The 14889-nt window shown below is 37.4% G+C and overlaps 1 protein-coding gene across 1 annotated transcript; it reads left to right on the forward strand.

The window, feature by feature from the left end:
• The first annotated feature begins 10333 nt into the window (after positions 1 to 10333).
• Positions 10334 to 11848, forward strand: LOC145800670 (uncharacterized). The gene is made up of 4 exons (XM_082890393.1): positions 10334 to 10383; positions 10937 to 11399; positions 11487 to 11682; positions 11778 to 11848. Exons 1-4 carry the CDS (start codon positions 10334 to 10336, stop codon positions 11846 to 11848), a joined length of 780 nt encoding a protein of 259 aa, XP_082746519.1.
• Positions 11849 to 14889: the final 3041 nt, after the last annotated feature.

Below are 14889 nucleotides of genomic sequence, written 5' to 3' on the forward strand. Positions count from 1 at the left end.
TAATATATGAAATTGCAGCTCAAATGGTGTTGTCCGTGGATTGTCAAAACTATATACGGTAACATAGTATTCAATTTTGAAATATCAAAAGGAAGATGTCAATCTTATGGCTTTCTTAAGCCAAAGCTTGTACTAACACTATAAGAATTTGCATTTTTTGCGACCAAATTTGGCGATTAAAAGGAATTTAGTGGGCAAAAATGTCACTTTTGGTGACTGAAATATGTATTAGTTGGTGTTGGTTAAGGATGTACCTACTAAAATTTTTTAGTCGGGAAATATTACTTATTGGCGACTAAATTTCTTTTTTGTCGGCAAAAATGTCACTTTTCGCGAGTAAAAAGTATATTAGTCGCCGTTATCTAAATTTTAGGCTACTAAATTATTTTTCGGTCGTCATATATTATTTTTGGCTAACAAAATAAATGTCAGTCGCCAAAAACCAGGTATATTTTTATGGTTACTCTTTCGTGACTAAACATTTTAGTCAGCAAATATTACTTTTTTCCGACCAAAAGGAGATTTAGACACCAAATACTTTTGGTGACCAATACAATAGTCACCGTTGATTTACCTATGGCTACCAAATAGGATGGTCGCCAGTAAGTATCCGTTTGCCAACAAAAAATCGAGTTTAGTCGCTAAAGGTTGAAATTTTTTAGGGCGTGAACTCATTTGTTGTTGCCCGTCCCTTTCTGTATTACACAAAACAACATTCAAACCTCTTACACAATGACTGTTGTTCACCAAACCTCACAGAGAAACACCTCACCTCAATCCACCGTATTGTGGACATTGCCACGGCCGCAAATCACTAACGGCATAGTCGCAGATCACAAGTTCCCTCTCTCTCTCTCTCTCTCTCTCTCTCTCTCGGTCTGTTTGTGTATCTCTCTCTCGCTCACAGTCTCTCTCTGTCTATCTCTCTGTGTCTCTCTCTCTATCTATCTCTCTCTTCATCTGTTTCCCCCTTTTCTGATTGTGGCTTTAGGGTTTTATAAGGGTGATTCAATTGAATTTAGTGTTCATTTTTTAAATGGGTTTGGTTGTTGTGGATTGATTTCTAAACTAGTATGGGTTTGATGTCCTAAATATGGTTTGATTTTACTAGTTTTATACATTTCCCCCCTTTTTTTTCCTTTCTCTTTCATTAGTTTGACTATGAGTTTGTTGCTGATATATACACTTTCGAAGTGTATCTATAATTCTGTTTTGAAAGTGCTCCATATTTGATGTATTTGGATAGAATGGGTGCATTTGTCTGATTTCTAAAATGAGAATCACAACTAGGGGTAAATTACAAATACACCTTTGCAAATATTTTGTAGAGAAAGTAAATTTATGATAGATACATATGTAAATTGCATTTATGGTTAAAAAACTTCTATTGAAAATAGAAATTTATCAGAAATGAGTGATGAATAAAAATTAAGGAGATCACAGTCCACACACAGGAGTAATGGTATTAATTTTATTGCCTGTAGTTCTTGAAGAGGAATAGACTAAAGCAAAGCTCCCATATTAACTGAGAGCAAATAAGCACAAACCCCAGGTGATGATGCTTGCATAAAACCTGGTGGAGTTGACTTGATGTTAGAGCTGATTGAGCTCTGTTATAATTGCTTGTTTGCTACTCGCCTTGTTGCTTCACATAAACCAATTGCTAAAAAATATTAAGCCATGTTAGAAAATATTGAACCATGTTAGACAATATTATACCTTGTCCTTGGCATTTCTTTTTCACTTTGCCCTTGTGCACCTGTGTCAAATTTGCATGTTCTGTTGTTGTGACCTGAGTTCCCACACTTTGTGCATTTCAATGATGTTTGGTATTTCCTCAACTTGGTAGGCTTCTTAGGTAGCTCATCTAGCTCATCTGTTGTTGTGGCCTGACACCCTATTTTTAACCGCACTTAAGACTTGGGCGCCTCAGTTTGATCACCCAATGATAAATTTATACGTTGTACAAACGTTCAATTTTCTCAACAAAAAGCCTTAGTTTTGAGTCTTAGAAGCCTACTAACCTTGCACCACTTTTGGACCAAAATAGTATTTTTCCAAGCCTGACCACCTAGAGTCCTGCAGGCCAACTAGTGGCTGGCCAGAAAAAAGTGGATGGCCATCCCCCTAGTGGTCGGCCGGCCAGGTATTTCGGTAGAGAAGATATTTACTGCCAGTTGTTCCCCCATGTGCATGCACTGCACCAACTGGCTCAATATAGATATTTCTGAGATATTAACCAATTATTCTATGTATAGAGAGCCATACCTTATGTTTTTAGGTTAGAAAAATTTCTGAAGTGCAAAATTCTTGAAAATATCTCTCTTTCTCTCTCTCTCTCTCTCTCTCTCTATCTTGCAACCTATACACTCTCTATCTATACTCCCTAGACCAAATTTTTAGGGTTCCTTGCTGAGGTTCTTGAACTTGAATTTCAGCACTTGCGATTGAGAAATTGTTGGTTTGTGAATCAAAGTGTTACTCCTCTTTAAGAGGTATAACTTCTAGCTTCTTTATACCGTTTCTTTCCTAACTTTACTTGCTACTTTTGGATTGTTTTCCCACTATTTTTATGGGCTGAAACTTGTGGCTTAAAGTTATCCAAGGTAGAGGAGTTAACCACCCTTCTTTGAACCTTAGTTTCTAAGCTTTTGCCCTTGTGTTTCCCATCTATTTTCCAACATTTTCTATTGATTTTCAGAGTTTTTCAAAGGCTAAAAAGTGGTTTTGAAGTCCCAAAAGTGGAGGGGTAAGCCACCCTCCTTAAGCTTATTTACTAGCTTAATTTCTCCGTTGTTTTAGCTTACTTTTCTAGCTTTTCCATGATAATTTCAGCACTTGTTTTTGTGAGTTTTAGGATTGTTTTAGTGTGTTTGTTTCATTTATGCTTTGTATAGTAGGCTTGTAGTGTAGTAGTCCTTATAGGTTTGGTGGTTCAGGCCTTAGACACCAACCTATTTAAGTTGATAGCATCTATTTTATGCTTTTCATGCCCGTGTTCACACATAATCATCTCTGCATTCTCCCTCCTTTCTTGGCTTTTTATTTCTTTGAGAGTTGTTTCAACCGAGTGTTGTTTAAGCTTGAAAAAGAGACCCTTCCATGCTTAATGGTTTAATCTCTTCGGAGATTGATTACTAAGGCATTACATCTCTCTCATGCCAAAAATAACTTCTTGTTTGACACTTTTCTCCATTAGTGGACTTAAATCTCATTGTTGGACTAAAATAACTAATGAATGGAAAGGTAAGTAAAAGAGGCAATAAAATTTGACTAAAATAGAACAAGATAATAAAATCAAGTTAGGTTCAATCGGACGTTAATTGAACCTATTGAGTCTTGAGCCATTTCATACTTGTTAATGATGATAATGGTTTAAGAATCAATGCCAACCATTTCCCTTGATCAATTACATGATAGGGAGAGGCAGAGAGGATAAACATCCCTTGAAAACGTTCTGTTTCTGCTCTTTTTCTTTTCTTCTATAGCAGGGCAGTACCAAAACTATCCGGCCGACCACTTTCCCTGGTCGGCCGGCCACTTCTTTTCAGCCAGGCAGTGTCATTTTCCTGCACAATAGAGAAAAAGCTGAGGCAAAAACAAAAGTATTTTTTGCAAACAGAATAGTTCTGGCAACAAAACAGAGACATTTCCGGGATTAGCACGTGTGGTTCCTTAACCCCCGCTTGAGTTTAATTAGTTTACGTAGCTCTTAGTTAATTAGTTAAATAATTAATTAGTTCCTTTGGACTTGTAATAGTTTAGTTAATTAATTTCGTGTTGTAATTAATTAATTAATTGGATTCAATAATTAACTAGTGTAGTTAATTTATTTCTTTGGTAATGTAATAGTTGTAATAGTTAGTTAAGTTAGTAATTAGTTAGCACATTCATTTGGACCCTCCTACGCGAGGGCGAATTTGTAACATCGTGTATGTCTTCCAACCCCCCCCTTTTTTTTCTCTTTTATTTACTCGCTTATGATGGATAGCATGGAGAATCATGTTTCATTTAGCATTTTCCATGACTTGCATCCATATGTTTTGCATGCATTGGTTTTGGCACATCATTCTAACTTTATGGTCGTACATTAATTATGTAAATACGTGTTTCACCGCATGCTATCAAATTGATTCATATGCCATGTTAAATAAACTGAACCTATTAGTTGCATTTTTTGCATGTGTTGCATTAGTTATTCTACATCATTAGGATCATGCATTTTTCTAACTATTTTATTTCTTTTGGCTTGCCTCGGTTGAATACTAGGTGAGTATTCATTGCTTTAGCATATTGCATGAGTGTTAGTGTTTCCATATCGAGCATATTTACCATGAGGCTAAGTGCTTAATTGATATAACTCTTGAATGCCTATGGATGAAGGCTAATTGCTTAAATTGGGATGATTTGATCAATGTACGTATGAGATCACTTTTTCAAAGTGAGACATTCAAAAACTTTTCAAAACAAACATGAAATCAAAGTGTTCCAACTTTTACAAATTAGTCTATACTTGTGTGCATCACATAGTAAATTAGCCTAATAATCGGAACAAGAGCATATAATGTAAATAAGACTCACATCATGATTAGTAAAGGTCGATCTTTGATCGGGTGAATGGGGTGCTCAAATTATGACATTTCTGTCTCATACCTAAGTTCCCGAGCTGAGACACTTTGGTGATGACGGACACGTGGCCTTTGGCACGAGTCATGAGTTTCTTAAATTTCTCAAAAATATTTTGGTGGTGACTCTGTAATCTGGCAATGTAGTCCATTTTTGGCATTTTTGCTTCAAAAACAATTTTCCAAAAGAATTGTCAGATTTGAACTGTTTGTATTTATCCGTTTTACATTGCACTTGTGAAATTAGATTCAGAATCACGGGAGTTCAAACTGTAGGGCTATCGTATCCGAAAAGAGCACGAAAAGCAAGCTACACCAGGTTTTATAGAATACCCTGGTGGCTTAATTTTTGGAAGACATGTTTTGAGCCACATGTCTTACCCATTGATTGGATATATAATGTGGTTACATGCTCTCAAGTATGTATCATTTCTATACCAATGATCCACAAAAGCTACTGGTTCCTCATAACAAGGATTTTTACTGCCACAGCATGTACACATGGGATCCCAGTCAGATTCCACCTCCTATATAAACAAGTTATAGTATCTGAATCAACCACAAATTGGTCCCCCAAAATCCCTCTTACTTCAAACATTCTCTGACTAGCCAATTAATGAAAGTAACATCCAAATCAATCACCGTATGGCTATCACCGCTAGCTTTCCTGTGACAAATAGAACCTGTGACAATAGACAGAATGTAATTAGCACGTGTAGGTTGGGGGTTAGAGCCAAAAACGCCTTAAATAACTTAGTCGAAAAAGGGCGTTCTAGTGGCAAAAATTCAAAACAGCCCCCGAATCACCATATGGCTATCAGGCTAGCTTTCCCATAACAAATAAGACCTACGACAGCAGACGAAATGTAATTAACACGCGTAGGTTGACAGTTAGAGCCAAAAACACCTTAATTTAATTGAGAAAGGGCATTCTGGTGACAAAAATTCAAAACAGCCCCCGAACCACTGCATGGCTATGAAGACTAGCTTTCCTATGACAAAGAGGACCATTGATAATAGATGTGATTCAATTATCACACGTAGGTTGGGAGTTAGAGCCAAAAATGCCTTAAACTTAGTCGAAAAAGGCGTTCCGATGGTGAAAATTCGAAATAGCCCCCAAACCATCGTATGGCTGTCATGGCCAGCTTCCCTGTAACAAATAAGACCCGTGACAATAGACGAAATGTAATTAGCATGCATAGGTTGGGAGTTAGAGCCGAAAACGCCTTCAACTTAGTCGAAAAATGGAGTTTCGGGGGTGAAAATTCAAAACAGCCTCTAAACCACTGTTTGGCTATCACAGACAGCTTTCCTATGAGAAATAGGACCTGTGACAACAAACAAAATGTAATTAACACGCGTAAGTTGGGTGCTCGCCGCTACATTTTGTAAAGGTACAAGAAGTGCCACAGGACAAACTAATAAAAAATGTGTTGCTACATGTTTAACTTTTCTATTTCATTATAGAAGTTCACCTCATGATATGATGATTGGCCTCTCAAACTCAGACATAACAAATTACATATTGTATTCCTCTAAGGCGTTAGATAATCTTCATATTGGAGCTAGATTATTTCTTTCATAGACTGGTAGATAAAATAACCAGACTAATTGCAGATTGCAAGGAATTGAATTTAGTATGAAAGTTCCTTAACTTGAGGTATCTGCATAAAGAAGTACTTCACAACACATTATGTTTAGTCATTTCACCCCAAAATAATAAAAATTAGAACCTCAAGCATGCTCAAGGAAACTTCACAGATCTGGGAGACAATAGCTCAGGATCCTTTGCAAATTCCTCAAGAAGGGCGACACATTGGTCATCTATGAAAATAACAATATGAAACTTAGAAAGAGAACCTCAAATTAGTATGACAATGGAAAGCTGCAGGTCTGATGTAGTATATGTTTACAGCCTCTACAATTTACAACCATAACTAGGGCATGTAGATAAAAAGGAAACCTCACCAACTCTAGTTCTAAAGATTGACAGCTTTATGAAAATAACATCAACAGATTCTGATAATTGCCTTTGTATATTTATAGGACGAAGAAATTACAGAATAGATTGTGTAGTTTGGTTGGAATAAATATTGCATGATACATATATATGATTTTATTTCTAAAAAGGCGTTTATAGATTGCTCTACCCTAAATGCAAGTTTTTCCCCATATCTGAATCAATTGATATTTTGTAACAATTTTATTTTATTTTATTTTATTTTATTTATTTATTATTATTATTATTTTTTTTTTTTGTATAGATGGCTTTTGGCTTGGACTTGTGGATAATCCATTTTGGTGTATGGAGTAGAAATTACACTTTTGTATACAACTAATACTTTTGTCGGCATCTGCTTTTGTGTAGTTTAGTATTACTTATACAGATAACTCTTGGAAACCAACTGATAATTATTGGCGTGGTGCATAGATAACCTTTCGCCGTGGTACATAGATCACCTTTTGTCATGATACAGATTACAATGGCAATTTGTACAACGCCAAATGGCTATTTCGCATGGTATTGGTGTATGGAGGAGAAATTACACTTTTGTATACAACTAATACTTTTTTCATTCTCTGCGTTTGTGTAGTTTAGTATTATTGATATAAATAACTTTTGGAAACCAATTGATAATTACTAGCGTGGTACATAGATAAGCTTTTGCCATGGTACATAGATCATCTTTTGTCATAATACAGATTACAATGGTAATTTATACCACGCAAAATGGCCATTTCGCATGGTAGTAAATGTATTTTTTTGTATATGGTGGGCTGAATTTTTGTATGATTATATATTTTGTATGGAATTATTATTTAGTTTGGACAATAGTTGGTTTGTATGGAATTTAACATTTGAAGTTATTCATGTTTTAATGGTTGGAAGTAAAATTGATGCAGATTGTGGAATGATTGATAATATATGTTTTGTGTTGTTTATATATGTATTATAGGTTGCATAGAATACAGACAGGTTGTGAAGAAATTATAATTTTGCGATAAAATATAAGATCATGTTTTTGGCGACTAAACAATTCCTAGTAAAAAAGGAAGTACATATTTTAGCTACTAAATTGTTAGTAGCTAAAAAATAAAAAATAAAATAAAATAAAATAAATTGGAAAAATGATTTTGGTGACTAAAAGTTTAGCAGTACAAAAGCAATCAGACATTTGGCGACTAAAATATTTCATAGCCAAAAAACAATCAGACATTTGGCTACTAAAATATTTTGTAGCTACAAAAAATAAGCTGAACAACAAAAAACTTTGCCGACTTCAAATTTAGTAGCAAAAAACATGAGACTTTAGGCGATCAAACGTTTAGTAATCAAAACACAAAATATTTGCCGACTAAAATCTTAGTAACCAAAAAAATCAGACTTTAGGCGACTAAACCTTTAGTAGGCAAAAACATTTGACTTTAGGCAACTAAAATATTAGTAACCAAAACACAATAGTTACTTTAGCTGACTAATATATTTAGTAGCTAAAAAAATAATAGGATGTAAGAAAAAAAATTTAGTCGCTAAAAATGTAATATTTAATTTTGTTTCAATGCTTTTGGTAATTAAAAAATTAGTCGGCAATTTAGTACATTTGAAGACTAAAATAGTTTTAGTCGCCAATTACCTCTCTCGATAATTCTTCCACGACTAACGTTGTAACCAAATATTTTAGTCGCTAAAATACTTCGACAACTAAAAGTTGACTTTTAACGACTAAAAATTTAGTCGTCAAAAGTGTCAATTGTTGAAATGTAAAGAGCCCGAGTTTGACTTGGGTTGCTCAAATTTACATAAAAAAATTATCATGGATTGAACATTGAGTTCCTAAAACTATTAAAAACTAATGTATTGTCCTTTTTCAAAATAAAAGGTAAATTACACTATTGGGCTCTCTAGTTTGAGTGAAATTTTAGTTTAGTCCTCATAATTTCAATTTGATAATTTTAATCATATACTTTTAATTTTGTTACAATCTATTCCCTCCATCATTTATCGTTGTAGTTTTGAACATAAAAAGACGACATGCAAAACTATAAAGAGCAAACTAAAATTCAAAAGAAACATTGATTTTCATCAATAAAGTTATCTTTTTTATGCTAAACAAAAAAAAAAAAAAAATCATTGTTGTAGTTTGTCTATAGTTTCATTGGAATTTTACTTTGAGCAATCTAGTTTTGCATGTGGTTTTTTTTTTGTTTAAAATGTTAACAGCGTATAACAAAAATGCCACATTAATTAAAATAAAATTGAAAGTCTAAGGTACAAATTATTTGAATTAAAATTATAAGGATCAAATTGAGAGTTTACTTAAATTACAAAGATTAATGATATAATTTACTCAAATAAAAAATAGAAAGAATATCTTAAAAAATTACATACATAAATTGTTTTAGTTAGTAGAATTGATTTTTTTTTCTTTTTTATTATTTTGTATGATGTTAATTTTTATTTTAATATAACTGCTTTATAACTTATTTTCCAAACCACATTTATAAAACCATTAGAGGTAGAAATAGTATCATCCGTTATGAGCAACTTGCCTACTTATTATCTGTCACTATTCAAAATACCCGAGGGGGTGGCAAAGGAAATTGACAAAATTCAAGCTAAGTTTCTTTGGGGGGGATCAGATCTTAGAAGGAAAGTTCACATGGTTAGTTGGGAGAATACTACCAAGAGCAAAACTTTGGGAGGTTTGGGAATCAGAAGAATCATTGATATGAATAAGTGCCTCCTACTGAAATGGTGGTGGAGGTTTGGGGTGGAAAATCACTCGCTATGGAAGGAAGTCATATGCTCAAAATATAACATGGAGGGTGGAAGATGGCTGCCAGATTTGGAAGGAAGAGGTAGAGGCTCAAAAATTTGGTCTGACATAGTTACTGCAAATATCATATATGCACTTTGGGTATTTTTCATAGGAAAACGAGATCCTAATGAAAAGAGAGAGTGGGAGAGCAAGTAACTTGTGACCACCTAATGGTATAGGAGGATGAATCCCTGTGGTGAAGCAACGGCGAAAAGGTGGAGCATGGGGTAAGGAAGTTAGGCGCGGCCTCCACACAATATTCGTGGACAACCTTCCTTGTTCCATGGATGCTAAATCCCTGTTCAAGCTGTTCTCCAAGTTCGGCATTGTGAGCGATGTTTTCATTCCTTTCAAAAGAAGGAGAGTGTCAAACTCCGGATTTGGTTTTGTGAGATTTGGCTGTCCTGTTGCATCAGACGTTGCTATTCAGAAAGCAAATGGCCTCTTGGTGGATGATAAGGTGCTAGCAGTCAACATCGCTTCTTACGATAGGAATAACAGAGATGTACAAAGCCAGAGGCGGGTTCAGAACAATAGAGGTGCTGTTGAAACAACCACAACGAGGGGTCAAACGCCATTAGTTGGCTCTAGAACATTCGCAGATTCACTAAAAGGCGGCAAACTCAATGAGGAAGCTTGTACGACCATTAAAGCAAACGAAGATGGCCACGGATGGCTATATGACAGTGCTATAATCAGACTACATATGGATTACACTGTAAATAGTATTAGAGAGGCCCTCGAGGAGAAAGGGATATTGCAGGCCGTGGTCAGAAAGGGAGGTGGTCGTGATGTAGTCGTAACTTTTAATTCCCACGAGGAGATGCAATCTAACGTCCACAATATGAAGGTGTGGTTTAAAGACTGGAGCTAGTTTGTATTAGAATGGCAGCCAGGTCTTCAAATCCAGCAGGAGAGATGCTTGTGGTTAAGATGTTTTGGCATACCCCTTAACTTCTGGAATAGAAGCACACTAAACAACATTGGCAGCTTGTGGGGGTCAGTTCTTAGCTTAGAGGGTGATGTTAATCAACCTAAGTCCTTTTCCTCTACCAGGATTAAAGTGGTGACATCCTGCATGGGGTTCATCTATTCAACAATCAATTTGGAGTGTAAGGGCTTACTTCATCCTATCCTTGTGTATGAGGATCACCTGGTCAACACAGTTGAGTCTCCTACCAGCTCACACACTGAGCATGATGATTACAGCTCCATTGTAGGAGTAGGGCCATTTAATTTCCCTTAGCCGATTTTCTGATTTTCTAGTTTTTTGCTCTGTTGGTTTTGCTCGTTGGTTTCTCACCAACTTGGAGGTTGGAGCTTGTTTAAGCTCCAAGCTCCCATTTATTGATGTAATTCTTCTTATAATTCATCAATAAAGACTTCTTTTTGCCGATCAAAAAAAAAAATAGTTACTGCAATTACCTCTAAGCCTGTATTACATAATTTCTATCTTGAGAACTCTGCAATTATTTTGGGGAATGGTAGGAGAGCACAATTCTGGAGGGATAAATGGGCAAGGGAGTTGTATTTAAAGGATGAATTTCCCAGACTGTTCTCTCTCTCTACTGTCAAAGATGGAGTAGTGGCTGACTTCTATACCAGGAGTAGAGGGATCCAGGATTGGCTTTTCGAGTTTAGGAGACCTCTGTTGGCTTGGGAAGAGGAGGAGGTGAATAGGTTACATACCTTACTCAGGAGTGCACCGACTGTGAGGGTCATATCGCCCGATATATGGATGTGGAGGGCTGATTCCTCTGGGACGTATTCTGTTGCTTCAGGTTATAGAAAATGTGAATCATTATTGGGTCCTGATAGGAAGGTGGCAAGGGAAGTATGGAACAACTGTGCACCAACAAAAGTTAAATTCTTTGGGTGGTTGGCTTGGTTAGGCAAGGTGAAAACATCCAACTATCTCCAAAGATTTGGGATTTTAGATGAGGCTGCCAATGTTAGCTGTGTTTTTTGTCAAAATGAGGTGGAATCAATCAATCATATCTAGCTCTTTTGCCCATTTGTCTGGCTACTGTGGTCTCAGATTCTGAAGTGGTGGGGTGTTCAGTGGGTGATGCCAAACTCAGTGGAAGGGCTATTGCAGTGGTGGTCATTTTGCAAGATGAAGAAGCTTGAGAAAGTGATGTGGAAGGTTGTGCCTTTGGCTGTCCTTTGGTCCATTTGGAAGCATCGGAATGATTGTATCTTTAATGGTGCTCAACCAAATTTAGAAGACTTATGTGAGGTTGTCAAAGTAAGAATCGCTTTGTGGGTAAAATCCTCCCCAGCCAAAGTAAAGTTCTCCATTAATGATGTAGTTTTTAATTTGCACCAGGTTCACTATTGTTTAAGGCAGGGGAGCTGAGTATAGGCTGTCTTGATGCATTCACTGGACAGTGGTATTGAGGATGTATGTTGCTGTAGGAACCCACATTTTATGTCCTCATCATGTTCATGAGCATCGGTATGATTATGACTTGTTAAGCTTGTATGTGTATGTTTGTGACTTGTTTCGCTTGAGCGGATGTGATCCATGCCTTGTTTTGAAGCCTTGTGATTTGTCTAAGTGTAGTGTGCTTGTCTTGTTCCTTCCTTGATGTAAAACTTAGGTCACGCCTTGCCTGAGTTATACTAGCCGATGTTATTCCAAGCCTAGGTTACGTTACGCCTAGATCATTCCAAGCCGAGGTCATCCTCAGTCTAGAAGTATCTTGGAACCCCTTGTTGACCTCCGTCCTTGCCTTGACACATTAGCCGAGATGTTACCTTGCACCCAAGTGATCTCGTCCTGGAGTGGTATGACCTAGGCCGAGGTGTGGCGCATCTAGGCCAAGATGTGGCACAACTTAGTCAAGTGTTGTCCTTCCTAGCCGGGTCATTGTCACCTTAGTTGCCGAAGTCCTTTTGTTAGCCGATGTCACCCATTGCCGGAGTGCCATTCCGTGTAGCTTGTTGAATACGCCTTGTTATTAGCCGATGTCATTGCCTCGTCAGAGAGCCCATACCGCTTTACTTGTTGAACACCCTTCCACCATGCTTTGTCTGGTCTGTCAGCCACCTTTTCAGGAAAAAAAAACCAACCAGTCGCCGCCACGTGTCTCAGTAGAGGGTTAACCCCAGAACCGGGTAAAGAAAACTATCATTTGGTATCATAACCTTGCCTTGTAGAGAGAGAAACTCTAGGAGGAAGAAGGAGTTTTAGAGTGAGGAAGTAGATCTTCAAGCTTGATTCCTAGAGATCGAACCGTTAGATCCGTGTTCTAAGGTTAGATTCTTGATCTGCTCATGATGTTCTCTATGTTCATGTTATTGCATTGCATGATCGGATACGATTTGTAAGCCATGCATTGTCTTGAAGTTCGATTTTAGAAAGAGAAAATGACATTCATGTGTTCTTCAAGAAAGTCTTGTTTTGATCCGAAAACTTGCATAAAGAATCATGTTTTTGTGTTTATTTCCGCAAGAATTCCAAGTACGGGTACCCAGGTCCATGTTTTCAAACTCATAGCATGAAAATCCCAGATTTGTGATGACAGATTATGATTGAACATTCATATTTTTCATGTTTTCACACTCATGTTCTTCATGTTCATCAGCAGAGGGAAACCCGGAGTTTCCCGACCTCTTTTCCTTGCATGAGGCCCTCGGGAACACACCTCGGCGAGGAGGTGTGGAACCTCGGCCTAGACCTGGTTGGTGCCCAGCATGTTTTCCGAAATCAATTGTGTACATACGAAACTTGTTGAAGGTGCATTCAATAGGCTTTGCCATGTGTTTGTAGGACTTGGGCTTGTCTCGACTCCGACGTTTGAAGAAACTATGTGAGTGGTATTTTTAATAAAGCTATGTTACACTTGCTTTCATAAACCTCGTCTTGCCTTGTTTTGAAAAGTACTTGATCTAGCATGAATGACTATCCCTACTTGTATATTAAGCACTATCTTGTTTTGATGACATTTCTTGAAAGTCCTTAGTTGCAGGGGACTATAATGCAACTGCACTCTTGTCTTGGAAGTCCTTAGTTGCAGGGGACTATAATGCAACTGCACTCTTGTCTTGGAAGTCCTTAGTTGCAGGGGACTATAATGCAACTGCACTCTTGTCTTGAAAGTCCTTAGTTGCAGGGGACTATAATGCAACTGCACTCTTGTCTTGGAATTGTCATCACCCCCTTGTATTAAGTAGATGTAATAATATCCAAAGAACTTGAAAGGCCGGCAATGAACTTGATTTCCCTCTTGATTGTAAAGTATGCTATGTATTGTTTTGAAAGAAATCTTGGATATCAATCATGCAAAACCTTTATTTCTAATATCATTCACTGAGTATCCAAGCTCACCCTCTCTATATATATGTAGGTGATGAGCAAGAAGGCAATGAGGCCTAGACGTGTAGCCGAGGTGTTTTTGGGTGCATTGCCGACGTGTTTTGGATTAGCATTTTGTACCATCTTGAAGATTATGCTTCTTAGTCTATATTTCATGTGTACTTGTATATGTCGGCTTGAGAAGCCTTTTTGGTCAAGATGTATTTTGTATCTCATTCCCTTATTGTATCTAGGTTGTAAGACTTTGTAAAAATGTATGTCATTTCATTGGACTTAAGCACGGCTCTCATGGACTATTAGATTCAGTATATGTATATATGTTGCTTCCGCACTTGTAAGCCCCATATTTTATACTCTGATTGTGTATGATTCTTGTAAGTCGGCCTTCGGTAATCTCGGATTACTGGCCATCACGGCACCAAACTACTAGGGGCGGTTTGGGGGCGTGACAGAATGGTATCAGAGCACGAGATCCTTATAGTACGTTAATCACCCACCTTGAGTCCTAAAGAGCATAGGATTTTCCTTAGAATGATGTTAGGATTGCATCATATTACTTGCTACTTGACTACGTGTGCATCATTTCGGCATAGACATTTGTTACTTGTATACGAATTATCTGTTCAGTTATTTTAAAGTCTCATCTTGCATCCTCCTAGCATCATGAGGAGAGGTAGACCTCCAGTTGGCCGAGATCGTTCAGAAGATAGATTAGAGAGATTGGAAAGGTTAGTCGAAGGCTTGGTTCGTGAGCAGAGACAACCTAGGCCATAGGATACTGGTACGACTTCCACGCAGGCTGAGCAGACGAATGGCCGTTATACAGCTCCACCCCCTCCAGTGCCACAAGTGCCTCTACAGCAGGCTTTGTATGGGAACGACACGATAACCCTAATCAGAGAGTTCAAGAAAATGAAACCGCCGAGATTTCAAGGAGGTATAGAACCAATGAAAGCCGAGGCATGGGTTTTAGAGATGGAGAAGTTGTTTGAGATCTTCCCCAGTACAGACGCCCAGAAGGTATCTCTGGCAGCATTCACATTAGACGACGATGCTCGTAGGTGGTGGATGATGGTCCGAGAAAGCAATCCGGGTTTGACTTGGGCAAAACTTTTGGAGT

The sequence above is a fragment of the Camellia sinensis genome, chromosome 10, assembly GCF_055761805.1.
Source record: "Camellia sinensis isolate YWXY chromosome 10, ASM5576180v1, whole genome shotgun sequence".
Taxonomy (NCBI): Eukaryota; Viridiplantae; Streptophyta; class Magnoliopsida; order Ericales; family Theaceae; genus Camellia; species Camellia sinensis.

Bases quoted from the DNA above. Each gene is read 5' to 3' on its own strand.
- LOC145800670 (XM_082890393.1), top strand. From the start codon at position 10,334: ATGGCAGCCAGGTCTTCAAATCCAGCAGGAGAGATGCTTGTGGTTAAG. The intron at 11,400-11,486 runs GTTAGCTGTGTT...CTGTGGTCTCAG, and splicing joins TTTTAGATGAGGCTGCCAAT to ATTCTGAAGTGGTGGGGTGT. The intron at 11,683-11,777 runs GTGAGGTTGTCA...AATTTGCACCAG, and splicing joins ACCAAATTTAGAAGACTTAT to GTTCACTATTGTTTAAGGCA.